This window comes from Bactrocera neohumeralis, chromosome 6, assembly GCF_024586455.1.
Source record: "Bactrocera neohumeralis isolate Rockhampton chromosome 6, APGP_CSIRO_Bneo_wtdbg2-racon-allhic-juicebox.fasta_v2, whole genome shotgun sequence".
NCBI classification, from domain to species: domain Eukaryota; kingdom Metazoa; phylum Arthropoda; class Insecta; order Diptera; family Tephritidae; genus Bactrocera; species Bactrocera neohumeralis.
The window spans coordinates 30,625,063-30,652,342 of NC_065923.1; the positions used below are offsets into that span (position 1 = coordinate 30,625,063).

The 27,280-nt window shown below is 37.6% G+C and overlaps 1 protein-coding gene across 1 annotated transcript; it reads right to left on the reverse strand.

Annotated features, from left to right (window-relative positions):
• Positions 1 to 16,298: 16,298 nt before the first annotated feature.
• On the reverse strand, positions 16,299 to 27,076 carry LOC126761883 (histidine-rich glycoprotein). The gene is made up of 2 exons (XM_050478319.1): positions 26,996 to 27,076; positions 16,299 to 17,384 (listed from the first exon to the last, which is right to left on the reverse strand). The coding sequence occupies exons 1-2, from the start codon at positions 27,074 to 27,076 to the stop codon at positions 16,653 to 16,655; spliced, it is 813 nt and encodes a 270-aa protein (XP_050334276.1). The 3' UTR covers positions 16,299 to 16,652.
• Between the last annotated feature and the right edge of the window lie 204 nt (positions 27,077 to 27,280).

A 27,280-nucleotide genomic window follows, 5' to 3' on the forward strand; every position in this document is an offset into this window, starting at 1 on the left:
GTTATTTTCTCCACCAGCAGATTAGAAAAGTGGCAAGATAGAGAGTCTCCTTGTCTGAAATCTCGTTTGAACGATACGGAGAGGTCCTTCTCGATGCTGACGGAGCTTTTGGTATTGCTCGACGTCAGTTTACACAGACGTATTAGTTTTGCGGGGATACGAAGTTCAGATATCGCGACATAAAGTTCCTTTTTGTCCTGTCAAAATCAGCTTTAAAATCGACGAAGAGGCTGTATGTATCGATCCAATCGTTGGGTGTGCTTTCCTCCGACCATATTCTACAAAGAAACTGATTCATGCTTCTTACCACTTCTTCGCCGTCGTGTTTTAATAGCTCGGACGGCAGTCCATCGGTCCCTGCCGTTTTACCGTTCTTCAGACGGATAATTGCTATTCGAACTTCTTCATAGTCAGGCAACGGAACGTCATCGATTGGGAAATCGGGTTCGCTATCTGGTGTTATGCTTTCACTGAGATTCAGCAGGCTGAATAAATATTCCCTTCATAATTTTAGTTTGCCCTGGAAATCAGTCACTAGATCACTTCTGAGTTTTCTTATTCTGAGGTTTCCCAAGTTGATTTTGTTTGCACCATTCGCATAATCAGTTTGAAATTACCACGTTATATCTGCAGAACCAAATCTCGTCATGAGGTTTTATGTAGGGATCTGGTTTGTGGCCACTTGATGCGAACTCGGTGAAACTTCACGCAATAAACTAGCTTTCACTTCTTGAGATATAACTGAGGGCTGTATAGTACAATGATTTAGATAAACTGTTTGTTAAAAAGTAGGTTGATATGGATCTCTCAGACATTCAGAAACTCTTTCAAATATCGTGCAGCTGATGGTATTACAGCGAGTATCCTACAGCCACAGCTTACAGAGATCATTCGCGTCGTAAATTCTTACCACAAGCGGTGGTAGAACACTTGCTCACGTCGCAGACCCAGCTCCTAGCTATGCGTGTAAGACTGCCGCTCAACCTATAATTACACCAACGAAGTCCTAAAGCGAAGCGCTTCAAATGAATTGGGGAGCGCAGCGCTTGGACGCCACCGAATTAAGTATAAACATTACAATCGCCTCAAATTATATAGCAAATTCTATTTAGATGCAAGCAAGAAGAACAAGCGAAATGAACGCGAACGCAGAATGCCGAAGGCGCTGTTCCCCCACAGTTGGCTGCCACAACACGGACGGTGCAACACGGATGCCATGCTGGCAATTTACATTTTTTTACTTTGCTAAATTGCTGTTAATATTGCAACAGTGATTGCATCCTTGCGCTCTGACTTTTTGCTACCGCTGCACTTGTGGGCAACACAAGCAACAGCAAAATTTGTATGAAGTGAAAAACTGACAGAAGATGAGTGCGGGCGTGCACTGATTGTAGGCTGTTGTTGCAACAATTCAAAAGTGCTGTTTTTTTGCGTGGCGCAACTGCTGTGTCTCGCTTACTGCCACCGCTGGCAGTCGATGAGCAGCCCTCGACGGATTTTGATTTCGAGTTTTTTCGCCACGTCTACAAGTGTGAGTGTGTGTGTGTGTGTGTGCTCGCTTATTGCCTGTTGCAAGTTGCAGCGATAATGATGATTGCACTAAAATTACGAGGCAGCAGAAAAACTGCCAGCTACCTGCTACCAAGCGACCTGTGGCACTCCACTTACCATTCGCCATTTGCCATTCGCCAGCCATGTCTGCCACGTCTGCCACGTCGGCAAGGAGAAAGTGTGCGTGCCGGCCAAAAGGGCCTCCGCCACCGACGCTGCCACAGCCACATCACATGACTGCGCTAGCATCTTCACCGCATTCCACATCTGATCGTTATAATTGCCGAGCTCCAGATCCGGCGAGTTGCACAGATGCAGCACAAAAGTGCGCAGATGCGCCACCCGCTGCCACCGTCGACATGCAACAAAAAACCAAATAATAATAAAATCATGCAAAAACAACACTACCGACAAAAACAACAACAAAGCGGCGATTTTAAATTGTTTAGCAGCAACAGCAATGCGGTAGCGGCAGGAGGCATGTTGCATGTGTTGGCAACTTGCAACGGCGTGTCCACAGGCTCATCAGCGGCACGTTACCCTCAGCACAGCGAGGAGGCAGCAGCAGCAGCGGCTGTAAAAAATGGAGCAAACGGTGCAGCGCGCGGGCGATTCAAATGAACGGCCTGCAAACATGCAATCTGCGATCTGCGCTCAGCGTCGGCTGCATGTTCGTAAAGTGCTTGCCGATCGGCGGCAATTCGAATTTTTTTCTTGCTGTTGGTGACGGTGCTGAGCTGCAGCGCGATTGAATGGTGTTTTTTTCTATTGTTGTTGTTGGTTTTGGAATACAGTAGTTGTTGGTGTTTTTTTTTTGAATACTGTAGTTGTTGTTTTCCTTTAGTGAATTGTTGTTGTTGCTTTCTTCAATATTGTTTTTGCTGGTTGTTGTTGGCTTGTTCTTCAGCCTGTTTTATTGTTGTAGCCGTTTATCGTGCTGCTTTTTCATGCTGCCCGCTGATAATTTTATGAATGAAATCTTATATTCACCATTCCGGTGGCTGTGGAGGCCATCGGCGATTGCTGTTTAGCGCTTATCGTTTGTTGCAGGCGTTAGTAGCTGCGGTGGAGGTCACTCAAGGTTATCCGCTATGCGATAAAAACAAGTATAACATTTGCCACTTGTTGCCAACTACATGTTGCAGTTTCTTAGAGTAGCGTTTTTCACTTTCCGACGATGAGGGTGAGACGGTGATTATTGGAAAAGTGCTAGGTGGGTGGATTATTGTAACATTAAGGCTTCAGCTTTACAGTTGCAACTTGATATTGGGTATTAATTGCGGTAAGAAATTGTCTTAGCTGGCAATGGAAAAGTATGAAAGGGGATAACTGCAGCTATCAACAGCCTCATGTAAAAATCCATTGGCTAACAGACCTCAATTATCTAATGTCCTGCGAAAATAGACCAAAGAGTAATTTATTTGTGGAGCCACAGTTACGTGAAGTTGTCATGGCAATGTGAGCACAGTTTTTAAACATTACAATCATTTTTGTCAGCTTAAATATTTGCTCTGTAGATCCGAGTATCCGCGCAGGAGCTATTCTTCGAATAAAGCAAAACGAATTTTTCAGGTAATGCCAGCATAGGTTTTAGCAGCTTAATATCTAAAACCTATGCTGGCATTACCACATTATTCCATGCAGTTAGTAGATGGACACATAATTTCCAGGTTCAGTAATGAATTCATCACGATTCGACTGGGTATGTAAGATTTAAGGATCGTGTGTATGTGGAAATTGTACGAATATTTATTCGTGAAGAATTTGGACAACCTATACGACATTTTTAAGAAATGTAGTTTAGGAAGTTTACGTGTAGATCTGCAGTCATCTAGAGGTTCTAATGGTACAAAAGTCCTATTTTTGAACGAACCAGCCTTAAGCCGGTTGGATCGGGATATCTCCGAATAATTCAAGCCACAACAAAGAGGGTTGTTAGGGCAGCAAAATATTGTTTTTAAATCTAGTCAATATATATATAAATGATTTGATTGAAAGTATGTTGGTTTATGAGATATCGAGCCACAATTTCGGAATCGCGCTGACAATTCACGGTTTTTTCAAAAGTAGTGTTTCCACCCGGCTATAACACCGTAAGCTGTGTCTACGCTAATAAAGAAGAAGAAGTGTTTCCACTAAGTTTTAGAGCTATAAAATATATGCGACAGAAGTAAATTCGCAAATCATTATCAAAGTTCCGACACGAGCTCTAAGTTCGGACACGAGCCCTTTTGGGTAAAAAATCCGATTTTTTACTGTTTTGTAAGCTTGAGAAACCTGGTAAAAAATGTAGTATTTTGAATCGCTTTCATTATTGCAGGTGTTTAAATAGTCGAAAAAGTCAGAACTGGAATATTGAATATTATGTTCATGTTTTTTATTTCAAAAGTCTGAAGCTGAGATTTATTACCAAGAACTCGACTATGTTGCACAAGCGGCGGGGCATTCAAGGACGCGTCAAGAACAGAGTTTAGAAAAAAGTCATGTTTTTCTATATTCCAATTAAGGACTTAGTTAATGAAATATAGAATAATATTTGCGAATACTAAGTGTAGTTCCTTTGCAATCTATCGTAAAAATCGCCCGAAATTTAAAGCGAAGGCAGACAGGTTTCCAACAGCTACAGTGCGGCTGCTTATGGTCAGCGGTTCGTTACACCTCTGCTTTCGTCCAATCAATCAATCAGAGACATTTTTGAATTCATTGCTTTAATGAAGTTCTAAAAAGTTAATGACACGTAGCTCTAGCGCTACGGAAGCTCAAAGATTTCAGTCAAAGGCCAACTTCAAGAGCCAATACGTCCCACCTCTGGAATTGGCTGTAGCTTCAGATATTTTTGACAAGAAGTCACAAAGTGCTGTCATTAACTGACCATGTTGAAGCAAACACTTTTCTGTAAATATTTATTTTTACATAATTTGGAAGTTTGCACGAATAATCTATTTTTGCCACAAAATAAATGAATGAAAAGTAATTAAAAGCATTTACTTCTTGTTTTTGTGTTATATTATATATATTTCTTTATTTAAGTTTGTGTGTTTTATAATCATGGATGGATGACTGATTGAGTGATAGCCATCGATCCTGGGTCTAGGGCTGCCAGATGGCCTCCAGGCCGACACTTAGGCAACTGAGATTCTTATTTACGGATATGAAGGAAAATCGCCTAGGTATTCTGCCGAACGGACCTCATTGACGATAACATTAACGTACATTAAAGGGGCGTAGGTGAGATTGTCATTTAAAAATGGGAAGTTATATATTCCATTCGCGCTCTATTAGATCCTTAAAAAGTGGAAATATCATACAGTGGAAGAATATTTTTAGTTGAAAAAAAAAAAATTTTGAAAATACAATTGGCATAACTTTCTTTTTGGGTGTAAACTGCAGTGTTTAAGAGGCCAGATACCAGTGTGACACTTTCAAAAAAAAAAACAAAATTTTTTTTATTTGCTTTTTCGATAGCTTATATTTCCATAAATATCCTGTGAAATCGAGAAGGTTGTATCTTGAATAGTTTTTGGATGACAGCATTCTAAAGAGCGACCGCTCGGAGGTGCAAACATATATACATTTGTGAAACTTTAAATGCGTTTTTTTCGAAACGACTTTTTCAAAAATACTACTGAGAATTTTTGAATACATTTGCTATACAATGACCTACGACCTTTTTTATTGGTTGAAAATTGTCAATTTGGCATTAAAAAAACGAACATTTTTTACCTAAAAAAACATTTTTTTTTTTTTCAAAAAACGCCATTTTGTTATTTTTTTATATTTTTCAAAAATCGTAAGTCATTGTATAGGAAAAATCTTTGATTTTAATAAACTATTCAAATTTTTTTGTTTAAGCTACTCATTCGGCCGGGATCATGCCAGCAGTTGGGGCACTTTTTTTTGGCAACTTCAAAGACAGCCCATAACTACGTTATTTTTCAACATTTTTGTAAAAAAAAAAACTTCAAATATAGCTGCAAATATACTTTATTGCGTTCAAAGAAGTTCGCAATATTCAGTATCGGACTTTTTCTTAAAAAAAATTCCAAACATTGACTAATTTTTCATGCGTCACACTGGTATAGCCCCTTAAGTATCGACGATTTCTACTGATAGCACTTATTTATTAAGAGGTGCTATGTTATTAAAATATTTGAAAGCTTATACTCCGTTAAAAGTTTACGCTCATTTCGAAGGAAGTAATATTTGTATTTGTATGCAAATAGTTAGGGTCAAAAATGTCCGTCATCTTTGAAAAAATATTAATAATTGGAAATTGCTTTATAGTTTTTAAAAATATTCTCCATTAAGATACATATATACACTTCTGCATGCGTTTGAACAAGTTGTCGAAATATGTGTGCCGCGCTGATTGAGGTGTATTCAAAACATGCGTTCTGAATGCATCAACCGCTTCTTCAGGTATCGAAAACTTAACTTTTTAGTTTATGATTTATGTGCGGGAATGAAAAAGCATTTATTTGGTGCCAAGTAAAGAATATACGGTGGATAAGAATATCCTCCTTCCACCCAACCGACGCATCCGTATACGTACGGAACAAGCCGAGTCCTGGAGAGCAAGACAGTTTATCGGCGGTTGGTTTTCCATTTGCTTGGAAATGTTTCGTGCGCCAACAACCATTGTTCGATTCAGCTCATCAGTATACATCTATTCAGTCGATTCATCATTTTGCACGAAGTTATAGATGTGTAAGACTGCTTTCGTAGTTTTAACAGTTCTTTCGATTTATCAACACAACTCTTATTGTCCCAACCTCACGATAGGTCACCTGATGACCTTGCAATATCAGTTTGCTTACATATATATCAATAGTTTCCGGAACAACAATGGATTTTGGGCGACCTTCTCGAAAATGGGCTTAAGAGTAATCTGCAACCTGGATTAAATTCATCATGCCATCAATAAACACTGGTCATTACTGGAACTTCACCGTTAAAGATTTGATTAAGTTCATCGATGCACTGTGGCTGAGCTAATCAACGATGAAAGTTGTTGAAAATAAATGTGTTTGCGATTTAATACCATTTTTGGGACAATATGAATATTTTAAGTTGCTGTAACAACACAAATAGTGCTCGTATGTCAAAACGTTTTGAACATGTATAACATTAAAAATATCAAACTTTGCGATGGAGATGTGAGTTGCCTGATTACAACACTAAGATGGCCAAATTCCGGAATATAAAAGAGTGTTGTTAACTTTAGCAAAGGACAACCGTTGAAATGCAATAATCTTTTTTGCTTCTGTGGTAATTTCGATTTCATCTCTGGACGTGATCATTTGATTTTACGCTCACTTAACTTGCAGGTCTATTTAAAAGAAACAAACAAAAATTTACATCGGACCAATGGCTACCAACAAGGCGGATATTCTAGCTAACTCATATGTAAATAGAATTCAAGATAATTATATCAAAAAGGCGATTTGTTAACTTTTTTCCCTCCAATAAACCGTTTTTTAGAGGGTGACCCGAATTTTTGAAAATATAGAAAAAGCGTTGTTGCCACAAAAAGGTGACTAACGATGCAGAAACAATCAATTTTTGCACACCCACCCCAGCAAGTGTGCAATCAAGTGGAGTCCGTAACTTTGACTGGCGTAATTATACAATTTACAAAAACAAAATCTCCATACAACAACAACAAAGCACTTATCCATCAACACAACAACTGCGAGAAGGCAATTTTCACAAGCCAGCTGTGATTTATCAGATGAACAGCAGCGATAATGCCCGCAAAGCATAAACGTGAGTTGACGCCCCCGAAAATACAAAAACAAACAACAACAACGAACAGCAAACAAGTACGCTAGCAGGTTGTTTGTAAAATCTGCACGTTAATGTTGCTTAGACGGGCTCAGCGACGGGCAAGCAAATTACGAGTTGCCTTGCTGTGCTCACCTTGAGCGGGGCGGACGAGGTGTGCGCCACGGCAAAAGTCGTGAAAAAACAATTTACACCACCGCCAAAGTCATTGCTGGTGCACATTGTGGTGGCTGGTGGCGCTCAACTAGCTGTGGCTAACATTGAAATTGCAGCGTGTGCAAATAAAAGCAGAAAAGAAGAAGAGAAAAAATATATATATATATGCAGTAAGAAATTCAGAAATTTATCGCTACTGCAGTTTATATTTTTAGCGTTTTTTCGTTTATTTTTATTTTATAGACAATCGGGTTGCAAGTGTTGCCCTGCCACACAACAGTGTTGCCACAACGCTGCTATGCTTAAATCTGTTGATTGTGTGCCGGCGCATGCGCAACACGTGGCCTCCAATGCAGCGCCGCGCGCAGCTCGCATGCAAAATCGAGTTCGTCGCTTAAGTCTTTTGTAGGTGCCTCAAAGCATTTGGTCTTTGTTGCAACTGCATGCCATTTGGGGCGAACAAATGACCGTAAAGCAAATACACAGCGCACGAAAGACAACAACATATCTAACAACAACAGCAATTGCAACAACAAGAACTACAACAAATGTGATAAAAGTAAGTGCCACAATGGCATATAGACGCCGATGCGGCACCTGAAGCACCCAGCTACGGGCTGTGGCACGTAACTAGCAACTACAACAACAACAGCGTTGACGGTCAGCACAGCGAAAAGCAGCAACAACAAATGCAAGTGTGTTTTAATGACAGCTAAACGTTTTCGGGGTTCGCGTGATGTTTTCATTTATTGGATTGCAACATTTCTCCACAAAAAAAGAAACAAAACAACAAAAAACAGCAGCACTGAGTTGCACAGGAGTTCACAAAAAGTGGCAACAACAACAAATAACCAAAGTGTGCGCCTGAAATATAAATAAAAGCGCTTTTTAGAAAGGTTGCAACATCCAGTGAGTGGCAAATGGCATTGCCGAGTAGCCGCACAGTAGCACCGCAGCTAACTGTGCGCGCACAACAACAACAGCCTAAAATTTGCTAGCTGAAGACTTCTTCTTTTTCCTCTTCCTTCTTTTGCTTATACTTTTGCGTCGGTGTTCGTGTCCTGTGTCAAAGCGCGAACACTTGCAACAACGCTGCTTCGCCGTCGTGGTCATTATTGCCTCAGCTGGCATCATCAGCACCAGCGGTGCCATATTTTGTTTTATTTGCGTCTGGTTGAAATTGAAAATTGCATTGAATTCGCGAATATATGTTTCGGCCAACGATTTGCTAATGGCAAAAGGCAAGGTGCAATAAGCGCAGCAGCAGTGGTGGCAACAACAGTCGGCTTGTTGCAACAATCAGAAGCGCCGTGGCGGAGTGCGGTCGCACGTACATAGTTGTGCCGCTTAAATGTAAACCAAAATTATCACGACTTTTGTGGCAGCTTGTGTGCGCATTCAGAGTTCATTTATATAATTCTTTCTTTTTGTTGTTTTGCGTTGCGCTGCGAAAGTTGTATGGAAAGTATGCGGAGGTATCTTCAAAGCGATACGCTTTAGAATTAGAAGTGCCTATAATAAATTGGTGACAGTTGTAAAAGCAAACATTTGGAACCAAAGTAACGCACTTCCTCTGCATCTTCGTTTCCTTCTTTTTAGTGATGAGAACATAATTCATTTTATTAAACTACGAAAATTTTGCAAAGATTTGTTACAAACTTAGAATGTCCATCTTTTCTTCAAAATATATCCTCATCTCGGCGATAATGTTTTTATTGTCCATAAAATTTTTTCCAGTTAGCACTTTTTAGAGGTCTGAGCTATTGTGTTCATTCGCGCCGGCTACTACTATAGAGCTTCCATATATTCATGATCGGTAAATCCAAAAAGTTGTCGGATATCTTCGGATTAATTATAATTATTTTTAATTTTTTTTTTCAGGTCATAAGTTAAGTGGAGGGTATAAAAAAGCTATATCATAGCATAGAGACAAACTGATTACTGATTTGAATTCAGCGTGCCAAAATTAACTAAATCAGTTGATAAATTCAAAGAAGCAAACATTTTTTTAATTTTGTCGGGCTGTGTTATGAATACCGAATTCCACATAAACCCATTTCATATATTTTTGATGTTTGTGAGTCGAATTAACAAAAAAAAGTATTAACAAATGAGAAAAGTATTAACAAAAAAGAATGATAATGATCTTTCTGAATGTGCAGTCGGAATTCGCACGATGAAGCATGTCCAAAGCGATCTGTGTACGATACTGTTTTTCGAGACGAGTCGAACAAGAATGCGTTTCATATCCAAAATTTACATCAAAATCATTCGAACGGACTCGCGAGTGATGTCGAGCTCTCTTGCTGTCTTTCTAATGATGATTTTCAAGCACCATCCTTAACTTTTTTTAAATTTGCATCAGTTCAACGATCTGTCGGCCGTCTTTGAAGGCCTTGTATCACTACTGTACCGACTTAACCTGCGGCTGAAAACAAACTGGTTGACAGATCGCGCTCATATTTGGCATAGTAATTAAGGACAGTTCTATCAACTTAGCAAAATACATTCTTATACCCTGAACAGGGTATATTAAGTTGCTCACGAAGTTTGTAACACCTAGTAGGAAGCATCGGAGACCCTATAAAGTATATATATATAAATGATCAGTATGTCGAGCTGAGTCGATTTAGCCATGTCCGTCTGTCTGTCCGTCTGTCTGTCCGTCTGTCTGTATATATACGAACTAGTCCCTCAGTTTTTAAGACATCGTTTTGAAATTTTGCAAACGTCATTTTCTCTTCAAAAAGCTGCTCATTTGTCGGAACTGCCGATATCGGACCACTATAACATATAGCTGCCATACAAACTGAACGATCGGAATCAAGTTCTTGTATGGAAAACTTTCGCATTTGACGTGATATCTTCACGAAATTTGGCATGGATCACTGCTTAAGGTAACAATATAATATCCAAAAAAATTGTTCGGAACGAATTACTGTAGCATATAGCTTCCATGCAAACAGAACACATAGTTACTAAGAGAAATGCACCTGTGAAGGGTATTTAGCTTCCGCGTAACATTTTGTTACAATGTATATACTATCTGATCAAATACGACCCGGATCCACTCTTTTTTTTAGATTGGTACAAGTCCTTTTCATGAAGTTTGTTCTGCAAACGTTCTCAAGAACATAATTTCTGAAGTGGCACAAGGCATTAATGGAAGGTCGTAAAGTGATCGAAAATTTGCCTCATGCGAGACATTCATCCGTCTTTGACGATAACATCGAAAACGTTTAAGAAGCAGTGCTTGAAAATCGTAGTGTTGGCATCAGAGAGACAGTAAAACAACTTTAAGAACTCTTTTGGATCGACTCAACATATCTTGGGCGTTGATGGAAGGGTTGCCATCTGTTTGAAAATTTTATTAAGGAGCTTAAGAAAACTAATATTCCACAAACTTCTTGATAAAGGTTTTTATTTGGTAGAAGTAAAATATAACTTAAGGGAAGGAACGTTATATTGTCATCGGACATCTAATTTTAGTACTCAATCTTTTTAGAAACATTCGCAAGCCTTCATATAATAATTTGTAAAATTGTTAGGACACTAAAATCTAAAAGTGCTTTTGAGGAGCAATGACAGTTTTTTTATTATTGTTAACTCCGTAAATATATGTATGTACTTAAACTGAAATCTTCATATAGGTACTTGAGCCTTATTTATTTGATGTCTAATAATTATTTAGCAAATTCCTACAATTTCTACAGAAACACATATATAGTATATTGAAAACCCTAAGTATTGAAGAGATTTATATTATTATTCCGCACTTACAGAAAAATACAAGCAATTATGCATATATGTAAATATATATGTAATATGTACATATGTAGCTTCGACTAACTATGCTTCAAGAGCAGGTGCACCAAGCAATTGCTTTAAGATTGACAATTGTGTTGTTTTTGTTACAAGTATTATGAATCAATGCGATAAAAACTTAGGCTTTGACTACTTTAAGTTGAAGAAAAAACATATTTTATTTAATAATAATGACTGCAACCTTTTTGCTTAATTTTATTAACATTTATTTCCAATAAACTTATAACTTCACCTGATTTCTGTGGTTGGCTAAAGCTCAATACCTGCCAGCCGCATAGATTTACGAGCAGCTTAACTCCAGCATCAACTGAAGCGGACCGCTTGTTCGAAACAATAGCTGTTAGGTGCTGGTTGCAAGTTGCGCGCTGCTGGTTGCCTTGTCGCCTTAATACCGTCACGCGCACAGCTGCTAATAATCTTGGCAAACACATCTACTGGGTGTTCTTCGAGCGCCTTCAATTCAATTCCGAGTCACCACATAATAAAGCAGCAGCCGCGAAGCACGTTTCAGAGACCACACCGCAAGTGGCAGCGAGGCGAAGGCAACGCGAGTACAAAGCACAAACAAGGTAATGAGCAATACAACAACATTTGTGTGGAACTGTAGCAGCACAATACTTGAAAATATAAATATTAGTTGTTGCATATATATTTGTACAAAAGTGTGTTTAATAAGCAATATATTAGGGTGGGTCAACTTATATTTACTGAAAAATAAAAGTGTTTTGTTCAAAAATTTTGGCCATTGTTGTTAAATCAATGTGAGATTGAACAGTATTCAAAGCACAAAAATATTTTAGGAGCACTTAAACTTGAGAAATATGGTATTTTCTTACACCAGGTGGGAACCCTGAAAACGTACATGCATACATCTATTGCAGAAAAAATGCCTAAAATTATATAAAATATACGAATTTTATAAATTAGGTGATCTTAACTTTAATTGCCCGCATTTTGAGCTTAAATATTTTTTCCATTACTTTGCACCCTAATGTTGCCAAAGGAAGAATTTTTGTCTTCAATATTTCTACTCTAAAGTAACGAAAAAACTCAAAAATCTGCTACATTTGTATTCTAAAATTGTATTTACAATATTTTCGACCCACCCTAATATGTTTATAAACCTAACACACATTTTCTTTAATATTTTGAACGTTAATAAAATTATCGTAAATATTTAACATTTCTATTGTTTCAAATATATACTTATAATTCCACCACACCCTAATATTCTTGTCAAATATGTGTGACACCGCATTATCTGCAATATTTATACTGTAAATTAACACAAAACCCAAAAATAGCTAAATTTCAGACAAAATTTTTATTAAAAAACCTACCCTAATGTACCTTAAATATTTTGGTTTAATGCCTTAAAACTTAATACTTTTTCTTCTATATTAAGACTTATAAAATATTTATTACTTAATTATATTTTAACAAAGCTATAAATATTTTTTCAACTGAACCACACTTAACGTCATAATTCGTAACAACCTCGTCTTTCATTATTTAGAATCTAAATGAACACTAAACTTAAAATTCAGTAAAGTTTTTACTCAAACAATTTTCGACCCACACTAATGCACTTTTGTACTTATTTTAAACTTAAACTATTTTTTGGTAAATCGTTTAACAATTAATAAATAAAATAAAATAAAAAATAAATTTTTCAAATTTTGCATTTACCAATTCCTATGCTTCAAGTTGTACTATCACTTTGGCCATACCCTAATATTTATGCCATGATTTGGTAGCACCATTTTATCACTATTTAAACTGAACAAAAATCTCAAAAGTTGTCAAATTCCCAAAAAAAAAAAAATTTGTAAAAATACGACCCACATTAATGTAATATGCACTTAAAATATTTCTCTAACATTTCAACAATTAAAACAGTTTTATACCTAACCTCATAAAGAGGTGTTTACTACATCAATTTTATTTAACATTTCCTATGCTTCAGCTATTTGCCCTTAATTACACCATACCCTAATGTTTTCATCATAATTCTGTAACATCATATATCTCCAATATCTAAGCTTTAAATAATCACAAAATCCAAAAATAATTTTAAAATAAAAAAAAATTGACAAAAAACGACCCACCCTAATGCACACACGTACTTGAAATATTTTTCTCTCTAACATTTTAACACCTAATAAAAATATTTTTTATACAAACACTCACATCTATTTGCTATTTGCATTTGTGTCGTGTCTGGCTGCGCTGCGGCTCCACCCCCATTCACGGGTCCAGCGCCGCCACAGTCGTCATCACGTGAAATGCACATATTTGCCGTTCCGCACCTGGCAATTAGCACTGGGTAGCTATTTTTCTTGCACACCCTCTAACTTATATTTATAGACACTAATTTGTAGCTCATCTCTATTACGCCCGCACAAAACTCGCAAGTCGAAGGTGTTATGGACCCTATCTGCTTACGTTTATTTAACACGTTGCAATATTTCCTCAACCTCAAGTGGTGTTGTTGTTCTTAAAATAGAGCGTAAGCATGGTAGCTGGAGCTGGCTTTGTTATTGCTATTCGATTATTATAAGTGGCAGAGCAAATATTTGCTGGAGGTGGCGGTTCAACTTGGATTTGGTTTTTGTTGTTGTTATTTAGAGATCTGTTTAAAATGTGTAACTATAAACTTTTGATTTGAGGAGTTGTTTTCAGAAATTTGCTCTAATTTTTATTTTTAATAATTTTTATTTTACATAATAGTCTTCGGCTGGAGATCATCAACTAGACTTATTTCCCCGAAAATTATACTTTTGAACAACACCGACCTTAGGAACCAGGTTTTCAAATAGTTTTTTCCATAATGTTGAAAATTTCGAGCTTACATTTTCTTCACATAATGTTCAAGTGCTAATAACAACCGCTCGAAGTAATGTCGTTCAGGCAAACGTTGCTGACGACCTTAATTTGTTGACTCCAAGCCGTTTTCAAGAATTGGGACTGTCTCAAACAAAAACTTGGTCGATTTTGAGAAAGGATTTAGGGCTTTCGTCCATATAAAATTGTACTCACTGAAGAACTGAAGCCATTAGAGTACCGTAAACCTAGTGAATTTATTGATCTTGCCTTGGAACAACTTGAAAACGATAACGATTTTTTTGAAGAAAATCATCTTCTTCGCTGCGGCTCACTTTCATCTCAAAGGTGCGGTGAATAAACAAAACTGTCAATTTTAGTGCGAAGAAAACCCACAAATTATTCATGAATAACCAATACATTCACCTAAATTGACAGTTATTTGGAAATGAAGCTGGTAACACCGTTACTGTCGGTACTGTCAATGGAGAGCGGTATAGATCGATGATAGCCAACTTTTAATGGGTGCAAATGAAAAAAGTTGATCTTGATAACATCTGGTGCCAAGAAGACTTGGCACACAGCACGTGCAACAACCAATTTATTGCGAGAAAAGTTTGAAGATTTGATTATTTCAAGAAGTTGTGATTGTGAACACCATTAGACTACCTCTTGAGGCATAAATTGAAGTCATTGGTATTTAGCAATAAGCCATGCGGTCTCCAAGCCTTAGAAGTCAATATTGAACGTGCTATTCATGACGTACAACTTCATTAAGTCGAAAAAGTACGCTAAAATTGTGTTCAAAGAATTTATTCCTCGTCGTGAAGGCCATTTGAGTGATGTTATATTCAGAACTTAATTGTATCGTTTGTACTTCACTTTAAATTAAAAAAAAATATTTGCATTTTATTAACAACTTGTGTGTCTTTTTTTTAAGAAATCATATCAATCTTGGAAAACCCTATACATACAGCGCCTCTTATAAATTGTAAAGTTTATAAATGATGATGAATCTGCTTTAGTTACTTTTCATCGAAGATGGCAAAGCGGGTAGATTTTTTCCAAAAATAAGAAATATTTTTTTTAACCGATATAGCACTTCTGCAGTCTAATAACATAACTTTGGTGGGGTTTTTTCATTCATTCTAATTCTATTGTACTTTTTTCATCATAGGAGGCTTTCGTTAAGCCGCGAAGTATGATCCAGAGACACTTCCTACATCTTCTTCTTCTTTATTGACGTAGACAGCGATTACGCGGTTATAGCCGAGTTTACAACAGCGCGCCAGTCTCTCTTCCTTTTCGCTGTTTGGCATCGATTGGATATTTCAATTCTGCACCTGGCTTTGCTAAGACCTCCACTCTTCCACTGCCTCTGCTTTCCCGCGGGTACTGTATCGAAAGCTGGAGTATTTTCATCCTTTCAGACGCCATGACATAGCCAGCTTAGCCGCTGTTTCTTAATTCGCTGATATATGTCAATGGCCTCGTATATCTCCTACAGCTCATCGTTCCATCGCAATGGATCTTAAATCTTCCGCAGTACCTTTCCATCGAAAACTCGTAACGTCGACTCAGTTTCCTGTCCCTCAGACGGGTAATTGCTATTGGAGCTTTTTCATGATCGGGCAATGGAACGTCCTCCATTGTCTTCGATGGGGGAATCGGGTTCGAAATCTCCTGGTGTTATGCGTTTACTGCCATTCAGCACGCTGGAGAAGTGTTCCTTTCATAATTTTAGTATGCTCTGGGCATGGTTTACTAGATTACCTCTGGAGGTATGCTCTGGTCTTGAGACCTTCTGTTAGTCGCCCTATTTTTTCGTAGAATTTTCGAGTATTGTGGTCCATTGTTACGTTGCGAGGTTGGCATTGAGTAGTTGAGGCAGTGAGTTGAGACCTCTATATATTGCAAAGGTAAAAATTTCAAAAAAAAATATATAATATTTTAGTATGGCACTTCAAAGGTTCAAAAATATTCTTTCATAAATCCTCCCTGTTCTATTTTCCTTTATTTTGATGTTGTCTATAATTCGAGTGTTGCCACATTTTCAAAAAAAAAAGAAAAGAAAAACGTAATTTACATTTGCACTTTCATATATTTTAGAATATTTTATTTCATTAAATTTTGTACAAAACAGATAGTAGGATTGAGTGTTATGCCCTCTTATATGGGAAACACTCACAGGACGAAGAGAAGAAGCCACAATGTTAGGAAAAATATACTAAAATTACAAATTCATACAGATTACTCCACTAAACTAATGAAATAATGCTAGTAATGGACAACAGATGCCAGATGAATGATAGCAAATATACACATGTATATAGTATGTATGTATGAGTGAGTGCGCGCATGTATGTGTTTCTGTGTGCCTTTAGCAGCACTTTCGTTTAATAAATTAACTATGAGTTTTGTTCGTTGTACCATTTCACTAGGTTCGCGTTGATTTAGTTGCTAGATGAGTTATTGTTATTGTTGTTCTTATTGAATTTTCATTATGAAATCGATTAGTAAAGTTTCTCGGTGATCTTCACTTTGCCGTATTTGCCATGGAGGGCGTGGCGGGCGAAGGCCAAAATGCTGCCGTGATGCGCGTCGCCTGGGTAGATTTTGTGCACTACAGCGGAGTGTGTGTGAGCGGGCACATGGTGTACCAAAGCGGCGTGATGGTGATGATGATCCACCAAGTGAGCATGGTGAGCGACATGTTCGTGATGGTGCAACAGCGGGCCGTGATAGGCCTCAGCGTGATGCAAATCATGTGCATGGAAGTGTTCATCATGATGGTTGTCCTGGTGGATGACATGATGATCAATCACCGGCTTGACATAGTGCAGGAAGTGATGTGGCTCATGATGCACCACTTTGGTGACATGATGCACCGGCTCGACATGGTGGATGGGCTCGTGATGCACAATTTTGGCAGCAGCTGCGGTGTGGTGTATGTCATGGTGGACATCATGATGCACATCGTGGTGAAGATGAGAGTCATGCACTATTGGGTGTACGTCGACATGAGCGCTGTGTTCATCATGGTGATAGACCGGATGCGATTCGATGTGTTCGGCAGCGCCGCCGGCGTCGATGACGATGGCGGATGAGTGGCCGAGATGGATGCCGCTGCCATGTGGTATGTCAACATGGTGGGCACCTTCCACGATGTGCGTATCGTGGCCGTGGTGTGGCAAAAGACCGGCGTTGGCGGTGGCGAAGGCGAGAGCCAGTAGGCAGATCACAGGCTGGAAGGTACAAGGATAAAGGTTTTCTTAATTTTGTAAATACATATCTTAATATATCTTATATATTTTTAGAATTATTTTTTTTTTGTAAATAAATCGGTCTTTTTAATTTGAGTAAATTTTTTATAAAAGTTTTTTTTTTAATTTTTTTGACTTAATTAATTAATAAATGTTTTAAATTTATATTTAATTTTAGCGTTTGTAATTCATTAATTTTTTTCATCAAAGTTAATTAATTTATTTAAATTTAAAAAAATATCTTTTTAATTTCAGTAATTTCTTTTTAATTTTAATAATGGAAGATTTTTTTTCCTTTTTTAAATTAACTTTTTAATTCATTAGTTTCATTAGTTATTATTATTTTTTAATTTTTATATAATTTAGGAATCTTTTATATATATTAATTTTAAAAATTAAAATTTTTAAATTTCCAGTAAAAAGTTTACATTTCTTAGAGGTTTTAGCAACTTTTTTTATTTTTTATAAGTTAGTCTTTTAATTATTAATTTCATTAATTAAAAATTTTTAAATTTGCACTTATTTTTTTCTTTAACTTCTCAAATGTTTTATTTTAAGTTATTTTTCTTTAATTTTTCTTTTAGAATAAATTTTTGTGAATTTTAAATAGTTTCAGGGTATTTTTTTTTTAACTTTGAATTTATTAATTTTATTAATTAAAATTTGTAATTTCTATTAAATTTTTCTTATATTTCATAATTTTTTTTTGTTATTTTTTTATATGTTTTAATTTATTAATTTTATTAATTTTATTGATTAATTAGTTAATTTTTTAAATTTTCTTTTAATTATTATCATTAATTTAATTTTTCTTTTTAATTTCTTAAAGAAATTTTTATTACTTTTTAATTTAGCTATCTTTTTTCATTTAATTTCACATTTTTTTTATAATTTGTTTAATTGTTTTATATTACTGTAATTATTAATTTTATCAGTTATAGGCTTTTAATTTCCATTATTTTTGTTTTACATTCCTTTAATTTTCTAAACAATTTTTTTAATTGTTATTAATTAATTAATTTTTTAATTTATTAATTTTATTAATTGAAATTTGTTTACTTTTCATTTAATACTTTTTTTCATTTCTCAGATGTTAGATATTTAGTTAGTTTTTTAAATTGTTGTTAATTAATTTTTAATTTAGTAATTTTTTTAATTAAAATTTGTTTTATTAATTTATTTCTGTTTTACATTCCTTTAATTTTCTAGACAATTTTTTTAATTGTTATTAATTAATTTTTTAATTTATTAATATTTTTAATTAAAATTTGTTCAGTTTTCATTTATTACTTTTTTCCATTTCTCAGATGTTAGATATTTAGTTAGTTTTTTTAAATTGTTGTTAATTAATTTTTAATTTATTAATTTTTTTAATAAAAATTTGTTTAGTTTTCATTTAGTTTCTCAGCTTACACAGCTTTTAATTTTTTGTTAATTTTTTTAAATTAAATTTTTTAATTAATTAATTTTTTTCAATTTTAATTTCATTGAATTTTTGTTTTAGTAAACCACATTTTGTGCTAATTAGCTGTTGGCACACTTTACAAGTACACACCTTCATTACTAAGATTTCTCGCTTGATTTCAATTGAAACAAAAGATTTAAGACACGAACGCGAACTCCGACTCTACTGTTGCACTGAGGGAACTCAACTGATGTCCACTTCGACGCTCCCACGCATTTTTATACACACTTTTCGATTTGCATCGGCGTAAAGTTGTTGTTTGTGCACGCATAGTTGTTGTTGTTGTTGGTTTTGCAACAGTACACTCACATATTGTCACGCTCTCTACAAACGGCTAATTGCAAACTAGCCAAAGCATGCGGCGCCTTTGCCAAATTCGAGCGCCTAACCATCAGCGCCAGCAAAGGGCGCACGCGTTCACATCCAAACACACGGGCTACGTATGCAAAATGCAAGACACGCACCAAGCAGCGCCGAAATGGTTGAATATGCCTTTGTATGTGTGTGCGTTTTCGAACGAAAGTGACATTAAAGCAATGAAGTGCTGCGCATGCGCCGCATACCAATTCCGCGCAAGCGTCCAAACAACGCTAAGAACGCTACGCAACTTTAAGCGCCATGCTTGTGTTGTTGTACGCACCATATGTCACCTTTACTGCCAGGCGGCGCGTCAATTTTGAAAGACATCCGTGTGAATTGTGCACCTTAAGCGGCCGTAAATTACATAAGGCGGTAGTAAAAACTGTCGACCAAACGGCCTTCGATGCGCAATTACTTAATTTAAACATTTATTATGATTGCGGCAATTAAAGCGGTCGGTAGCCAGTTCGATTGGCACCGTTACGCATTCGGAAGTGACATAAATTTAAATTGGAAGCTACACACCCACGCCTATTGCCGGGCAAAGCTCAATAGATGACTACAAAAGCGTAAAAATAAAAGTGCCAACAACAACAAAAAGCACGCGCAGTGAACAGCTGTTGGCTAGCGCACAGCTGGCGCTTCACTTACTGGCAGACGCTTTGCCAAAATTTGATATACTTTGTGATTGTGTTTATTGCTGGCAGCCAGTAGTTGACGCCTTCGCCCGGCGCAGTCAATAAATCACCGCCCGAAACAATCAAATATTGCAGCTCTTTTGTTTTCATTTCAAATTCTATGCGGCGCTTCTGTTTAGATATATGTATACGTATATATGTGTGTATGTATGTGCTTGGTGCAAATTTGCTATTGACCGCATAGTGAAAGCTTTTATTACTGCACAAATGCTCGCACAGATATTTTTTTCAAATGCCAAGCCAAACTGTGGACATGTTTATAAATCATGCATAATCACCTCTGTGCAGCACTGAACTGAAATACACACACATACATATTTCTTGCTTAGTCGCATATATTTTATGTCCCCTTTGTGCTCGGTTCAAATCGCTATCGCTGACCGACTTACAATTTATTACAAAGCGCAGCTATCAAATCCAAAATCTAAATATTCATCAGCGCTCGCTCTTTGGTGCTCATACGTGCTTTGGCATGCCACCGTTACAATTTTACATATTTACATGTAGGCATTTCCACAATTTTGGCTGTTTGTAGTAACAGTGGCGGTGCTCGCCATTCGTTGGGACATTTTCCTCACTCACATTTCGTGCTTTATTAGTGTTGCCTGACATTAACGGTACTTTGTTAGTACTTTTAATTTCTTTCCATAACTTTGTTCAGATCTTTTTCAGTAAAGTTAAGATCTATGTACATTTTTTATACTCTCGCAACAATGTTGCTAACGAAAGTATTATAGTTTTGTTCACATAACGGTTGTTTGTAAGTCCTAAAACTAAAAGAGTCAGATATAGGGTTATATATACCAAAGTGATCAGGGCGACGAGTAGAGTCGAAATCCGGATGTCTGTCTGTCCGACCGAAATCCGTTCCGTCTGTCCGTCCGTCTGTCCGTCCGTCCGTAATCAAGCTGTAACTTGAGTAAAAATTGAGATATCATGATGAAACTTGGTACACGTGTTCCTTGGCTCCATCAGAAGGTTAAGTTCGAAGATGGGCAAAATCGGCACTGCCACGCCCACAAAATGGCGGAAACCGAAAACCTATAAAGTGTCATAACTAAGCCATAAATAAAGATATTAAAGTGAAATTTGGCACAAAGGATCGCATTAGGGAGGGACATATTTGGAAGTAATTTTTTTGGAAAAGTGGGCGTGGCCCCGCCCCCTACTAAGTTTTTTGTACATATCTCGGAAACTATAGCTATGTCAACCAAACTCTACAGAGTCGTTTTGTACAGGCATTTCCATATACAGTTCAAAAATGGAAGAAATCGGATAATAACCACGCCCACCTCCCATACAAAGGTTATGTTCAAAATCACTAAAAGTGCGTTAACCGACTAACAAAAAACGTCAGAAACACTAAATTTTACGGAAGAAGTGGCAGAAGGAAGCTGCCCCCAGGCTTTTTTAAAAATTGAAAATGGGCGTGGCGCCGCCCACTTATGGACCAAGAAGCATATCTCAGGAGCTACTAGACCGATTTCAATGAAATTCGGTATATAATGTTTTCTTAACACCCTGATGACATGTACGAAATATGGGTGAAATCGGTTCACAACCACGTCTTCTTCCAATATAAAGCTATTTTGAATTCCATCTGATGCCTTCTTTGTATAATACGAGTATAAACATTAGGAACCAATGATGATAGCGGAATAAAACTTTACACAAATACGGTATTTGAAAAATATGTAAATGACGGATAATGAAATCTCGATTATCACTTTACCATGCGAGAGTATAAAATGTTCGGTGACACCCGAACTTAGCCCTTCCTTACATGTTTTTAATTAATTAACAAATAATAATTATTGAGCATGTTGCTGGTCAACATAAGAAGGGTGGTTTTCCATAGGGTGGTATTAGACCAACTTCTCGTCCTCAAAACAAAATTAATCGAAACTCTATAAAGTGTCATACATTAGCTAGACATTAACCTATACAAAGGTTTTATTGGACAATGGGCGAGGCACCGACCACAATTTCGTGAAGTCCCATACCTAAAGGACTACCATCATTCACAAATCTCGATTAGTACTTCTTAATAACTACAGTCTAGAGCAAGGCACCAGAAAAGCAATGGAGCATCTCTTGCGCATTTGTCCCGCATTGGTTAGACTACGCTGTAAGCAGATGGGGTCCTCTTGGTATGCTACATTGGACGAGATATCGATAGGGAGGCCAGAGAGTATGTTGAAATTCGCGACAAGCGCAGGCATCCTAAAGGATGACCACCATGTTTGAATATGCAATCGGCCAAATCAATGAAGACACAGAATTTGATGCACTGAACCAAGCATGTTACGACGAAGGAAGAAGTGGAGAATTAAAGCTCCCTTATATTGGTAGTCCGCGGAAGTCGCTCAGCTCAGAGCAGAATGCTAGAAGACTTTGAGGAACTCCTTGCCAACTTGCGGAAAACGCAAAAAGAACTTCACAAGGCGGTACCTAACAGTGAGAAGAACGCTTTTGAAGAATCCGTTTTCAAGTATCTTTTGGGAAAATCTTATCAGATAGGGATGAAGAACTAAGACGATCAATAAGTCTACCTATAGCTTACATTATCTTGCACGTCATAAAAGAGAAAACCTGAATTATTCCGTCAAGCGTATAAAAATTATTTGTGTGAAAGAGTACCAATACTGGAAACATCAGCGACTTGTTCTTCTCCCTAAGCGTGACAAACTTCCGAAATCATACTGCCCTCTCTGCATGCTTGATATGACTGGAAAGGTTCTATAGATACTAAATATAGGCGGCCGAACACACTGTTGATTGAATCCAATGCAGCTTCGTTTCCGAAAAGAGTGATGTGCAGTAGAGCATTGGAAGGGTATAAAAGGCGTTGGCGGGATAAACAATACTGCGTTGTCATTATCCAGGACATAAAGAACGTCCTCAATTCGGCAAAATATAAATATGTAATAAATATCACATACTACTGTGCCCATAAAATAAGGTGACATTGTATTTATTTTGAAAATTCTTTATTTATTCCTCCAAATCAATTTCATCCCCTTCAAAGTAATTCCCTCCCGATGCAATGCACTTATGCCAACGGATTTTCCAATCTTCGAAACACTGGTTGTAGTCACTTTCCGGGATGGCCTTCAGTTCCGTCTTCGCTGCGGCTTGAATCTCCTCTATCGTATAAAAACGGTGTCCCCGGAGCGGTCTTTTGAGCTTGGTGAACAGTCAGAAATCGCACAGCGCCAGATCAGGTGAATATTATTGAAATTCCGAGCGAATATTTTGGTGAAAGAGTGAAATTTTCCACAGCGAACACTGGCTGGGCCAGCCTTTCTGTCGTACTGGCCGCTATAGGTGCACCTCATTCGGAACCACGCCCAGTCAGTATTACCTACTGTTCTAGAATTGCGTACTAAATCCTAACTCCGTCTCCTGTAACTTTACTGAGGCCCTGTGGGACCGCCGTTAGACGTTTTATCGCAGGGCATTCGTTGCTCTAGATTCATTCCTTCTCCATTATAATCCACACATTCCTTGAATGCAACACTATATTCTCTGGTGTAATTCGGTCGGATACTTCCTTTTCCAAATTCGCGTATTTGTATATTTCCGACAGTGAAAAATCTGTGTTTTACGTTCTCGTTACTGCTTCCTCAGAAGGAGCAGGCTACTCCCTCATTGTGGCCGTACTTATGCAAGTACTCCCCGAAAAATCCATGTCCTGCTAGGAACTGTATCATTTAATGATCTATTTCGCCGTGTTTTCGTTCCACCCATGCTTCTATGTTACCGATTAAACGGTATGTCCATCTCCCCATGTTTGATATATCCCAGCGTGTTTGCCATTCGTTTAAGCTGACTTGTCTTTCCTCTCTACGCTCTGCCACCGTTAGTTACCGGCCTGCGCTTTTACTTTTATCATATATTCGCTTCAGTTCAAGAGCCATTATGTCTGGAGGCATAATTCCTGCTAGAACCCCAACAGCTTCTTTAGAAACCGTGCAAAATGCACTCTCTATTCTGATAGCGCTCAACCGGAACACCGATTGTGCCATTCCAGCATATGTTTTATGCATTCGTGCTGTCCCACATACAGGCGCCACATACAATTACATTAAAATTCACTGGCTGACATTGGCCAGAAGAGCTCTCCTGCTCTGTTTCGGCCATCCTATGATTGCCATTTTTCTTGATAAGGCCATGTTTAAACATTAACAAATGTGGGGATTGGCCAATGTGCACGGCTAACGGCGATGTCCGCATAATAGTGGTTTTGCCTAATACTAAGGTTGATGTAGAGCTCCATATAGAAAACTCCCTATACAACCTTCCATCCTAGCTCCAGCCCATCCATGAAAAGTTTAAAGAAATTGGTGCTTGAGAATCGACGATTAACAGTTAGAGATTCTACTGGCGAAAGGAGCAATGAAAACTATTTTGAAAGATTACTTCGGCACGATTGGTTCCAAAAGCACTAAACTTTTTTCGAAAACTAGCGTCCCGCCAATGATAATGCATCGCCGAATACTACATTGATTCTTCGTGAGTTTTTCGTCAAATTTTCAAGCAATATCGTGCCGCAACCCCCGTATTCACATGAATTAGCTTCATGTGATTTCTGGTTGTGCAGCAAACTCAGACGACCGCTTCCGGAAAATAGTTTTGAGTCAATTGAAGACATTAGACGTGAATTGTTACTCGCATTGAAGTCTATACCGGGAATTAACTTTAACAACTGTTTCGAGGATTGAAAAAATCCGGGATTACTTTGAGGGGGACAGTATAGTTTAAAAAAATAAACAAAAAAGTGTGATATTATGAACAATGTCTTACTATTTTTGCCCACATTATTATATAAATTACGTATTGGTAGTTTCCTTCTATCCTTTCATCTCTGTAGGCATGTCTTCTGCTTTATGAAATCATCCTCAATATAGCTTTTGATGACGCATTTGGTTAAGCAGTCATCTTAGCGATAGCTTTAATCTTGGATTTAGCGTGAAATGGACTTCGATTGAAATCGCCTAGCAAACCAATAAATTGCAAGAAAAATAGTACTTAAATTATATTTATAATATTTTTATCATCAAAGTTGATGTGGTACGAATATCATAAAATTGAAGTTCTTTTTCTCTCAGGTATTAAAGACCATAGGAAATGAGCTAAGTAAGCCAAACAATCGAAGGCGCAAAAGGCGCTGCCTGTGAATAAATAAAAATAGAAATCGGTCAAGGTGTGCCATTTCTAATAATAATTTCGCAAATACGCAGACGACACTTACATGACAACCACCAGCGCATACAACAACAGTAACACAACGCGCTTGTTTTAGCACATCTTCGGCTGCTCAAGCGAGCACATCCATCTGCGTCCATCTGCCGCCAGCGCTTTGTAGGCGCACCGAAGGCAAAAATTCTATGTCCGCATTTTGAGGCGCTCAGCGTCGTGGCTGGCATACGCCCAATCGCAAACACACACACATACACACACGTGCACACATGGCACATGGCGAGGCGACAAACACCGGTGTGCAGCCGTTTATCCAATTAACGGCGCATTGTGGCAAGTGCGGTAATTAGACAAAACATAACTCATGTTAATATCACAAGTTGTTGGCGCGCAACAAAACACAATACAACAACAAAAGGAATAAATAATTCAGCAAAAGTCTAAGGAAAATGTGGGAAAAAAGTCTAAAAAATATGAATTTCACATTGCGAAGCGCATTGAGTGTGCGGCGCGCTTGAAAAGCAGCCAATGAAGCAAACAGTGCAACAAAGGCATTAGAGGCAAGTGATACACACACACACGAACATATATTTATGTGAGTATATATTACGCGAATGCATAATGAATGTGGCGAAATGGTTAGCAGCTAATTTAGTGACGCCGCCAACAACGCCACCGCCACCGCCGCCGACGCTTGCAACAAATCAACAATAAAATCAAGCGACAACAGCAAAAACAACAACGTGCACATATCACATGCACAAAAGAGTTGGCGAGCGCTATAATTCACCGCTTGACGTTGTGATTTGTGATAAATTTGAAAATGTTGCCACAAATCATAAACAATGTTAGCAAGTGTTCGAGCGCAGCAGCGCCGTTCGTATAATTTTTTTGCGAAAAATTAAAAAAAAATGAAAAAATAAAATTAAAACGTTGATAAAGTGTTTGTTTTCGCGAATTTGAACTACGCTGGTGCTAGTTTCGATATTTTAGTGATTTAGTTAGTATTTTAGTTAATTTATGGGTTAAACTTTTTTATGAATTTATTGTTAATTTTTGTAAATTATCTAAGAGAAAATTAACTAGTAGCTGATCGGCTGTTATTTTTCCGGCAGAAACTTGTGTGCCAAAGTATATTTTAAGTTAGCGCCTATATGGACCACTAATATAAGATTGAGAAAAGTTAGATCCATTATTATGCCACCAGATGACTTTGGTTGTAAATTTCTCACGTTGCATAAGAGCGATCCGGTTACGATAAAAAGCATTAGGAGATCGGATTACATACCAAAAATACTTTTCATACAGTTTTCTGATTGCTTGACTCAGTCTGCCTCACAAATGGACGCCAATCAAGAGAAAATACGCAATATTTTACAGCTTTTCTTCAACAAAGAAGGAAAATTCAACTGAGGTGGTCGTAAAGCTCTCCATATCGTTGGAGTATTTAAGGAATAAAAAAGGTTGCTGAACTTTGAGTAGTCAGGACTCTCTCAAGTTGCTGCTCGACGCTCACTTCTCAAGCAATCCTTTTCCTTGGGATTTATTCCTGGGGTTTGGAGGCAGGTTGGGATTACGTTCATGCATCGGCCAAGGTTTATAGACTAACCATCCCCTCCTCAGTTCCTCTGAAAACGCTAGAGAGATTGGTAAGTCTGCACTTAGGGGTTAGTATCTTTAGAAATCGAATTTCCAGCGCACAGCACGCCTTTTATAAAAGTAGGGCAGTGGCAATCTTGTTTCCAAACAAAGAGTTTGTCGCGGAGATCTTCCTCGACATTGAGGTGCATTCAAAAGATCTGCCGGTAGCGACCATTACACCTCTGGATAGGTTAGGGGTTGAACCGAGCCTTAAGCATCTTATCTACCCACTTCTCTGCGACAGCACGATCGTGGCGGAATGTGGCAGTACGCGGGCACAACGGCATGTGAGTAGAGACACTCTCCATATTTCTCTGGATCTGATTATTAATGATCTTCTAAAAAAATTGAGAAAATCGACAGCCAGATGATTGCCTACGCAGACGATATAGCTCTCATGGTTGAAGGAAAATTTCTGAATTCCATATACGAGCTAACTCATGAGTACCTATCTTAGCATCGTATGCAACTGAGTTGCTGAAAACGGCCTCTTCTCGCAAAACTGAACTGGC

Bases quoted from the DNA above. Each gene is read 5' to 3' on its own strand.
- LOC126761883 (XM_050478319.1), bottom strand. From the start codon at position 27,076: ATGGAGAGTGTCTCTACTCACATGCCGTTGTGCCCGCGTACTGCCACA. The intron at 17,385-26,995 runs GTAGATAAGATG...TGTACCTTCCAG, and splicing joins GTGCTGTCGCAGAGAAGTGG to CCTGTGATCTGCCTACTGGC.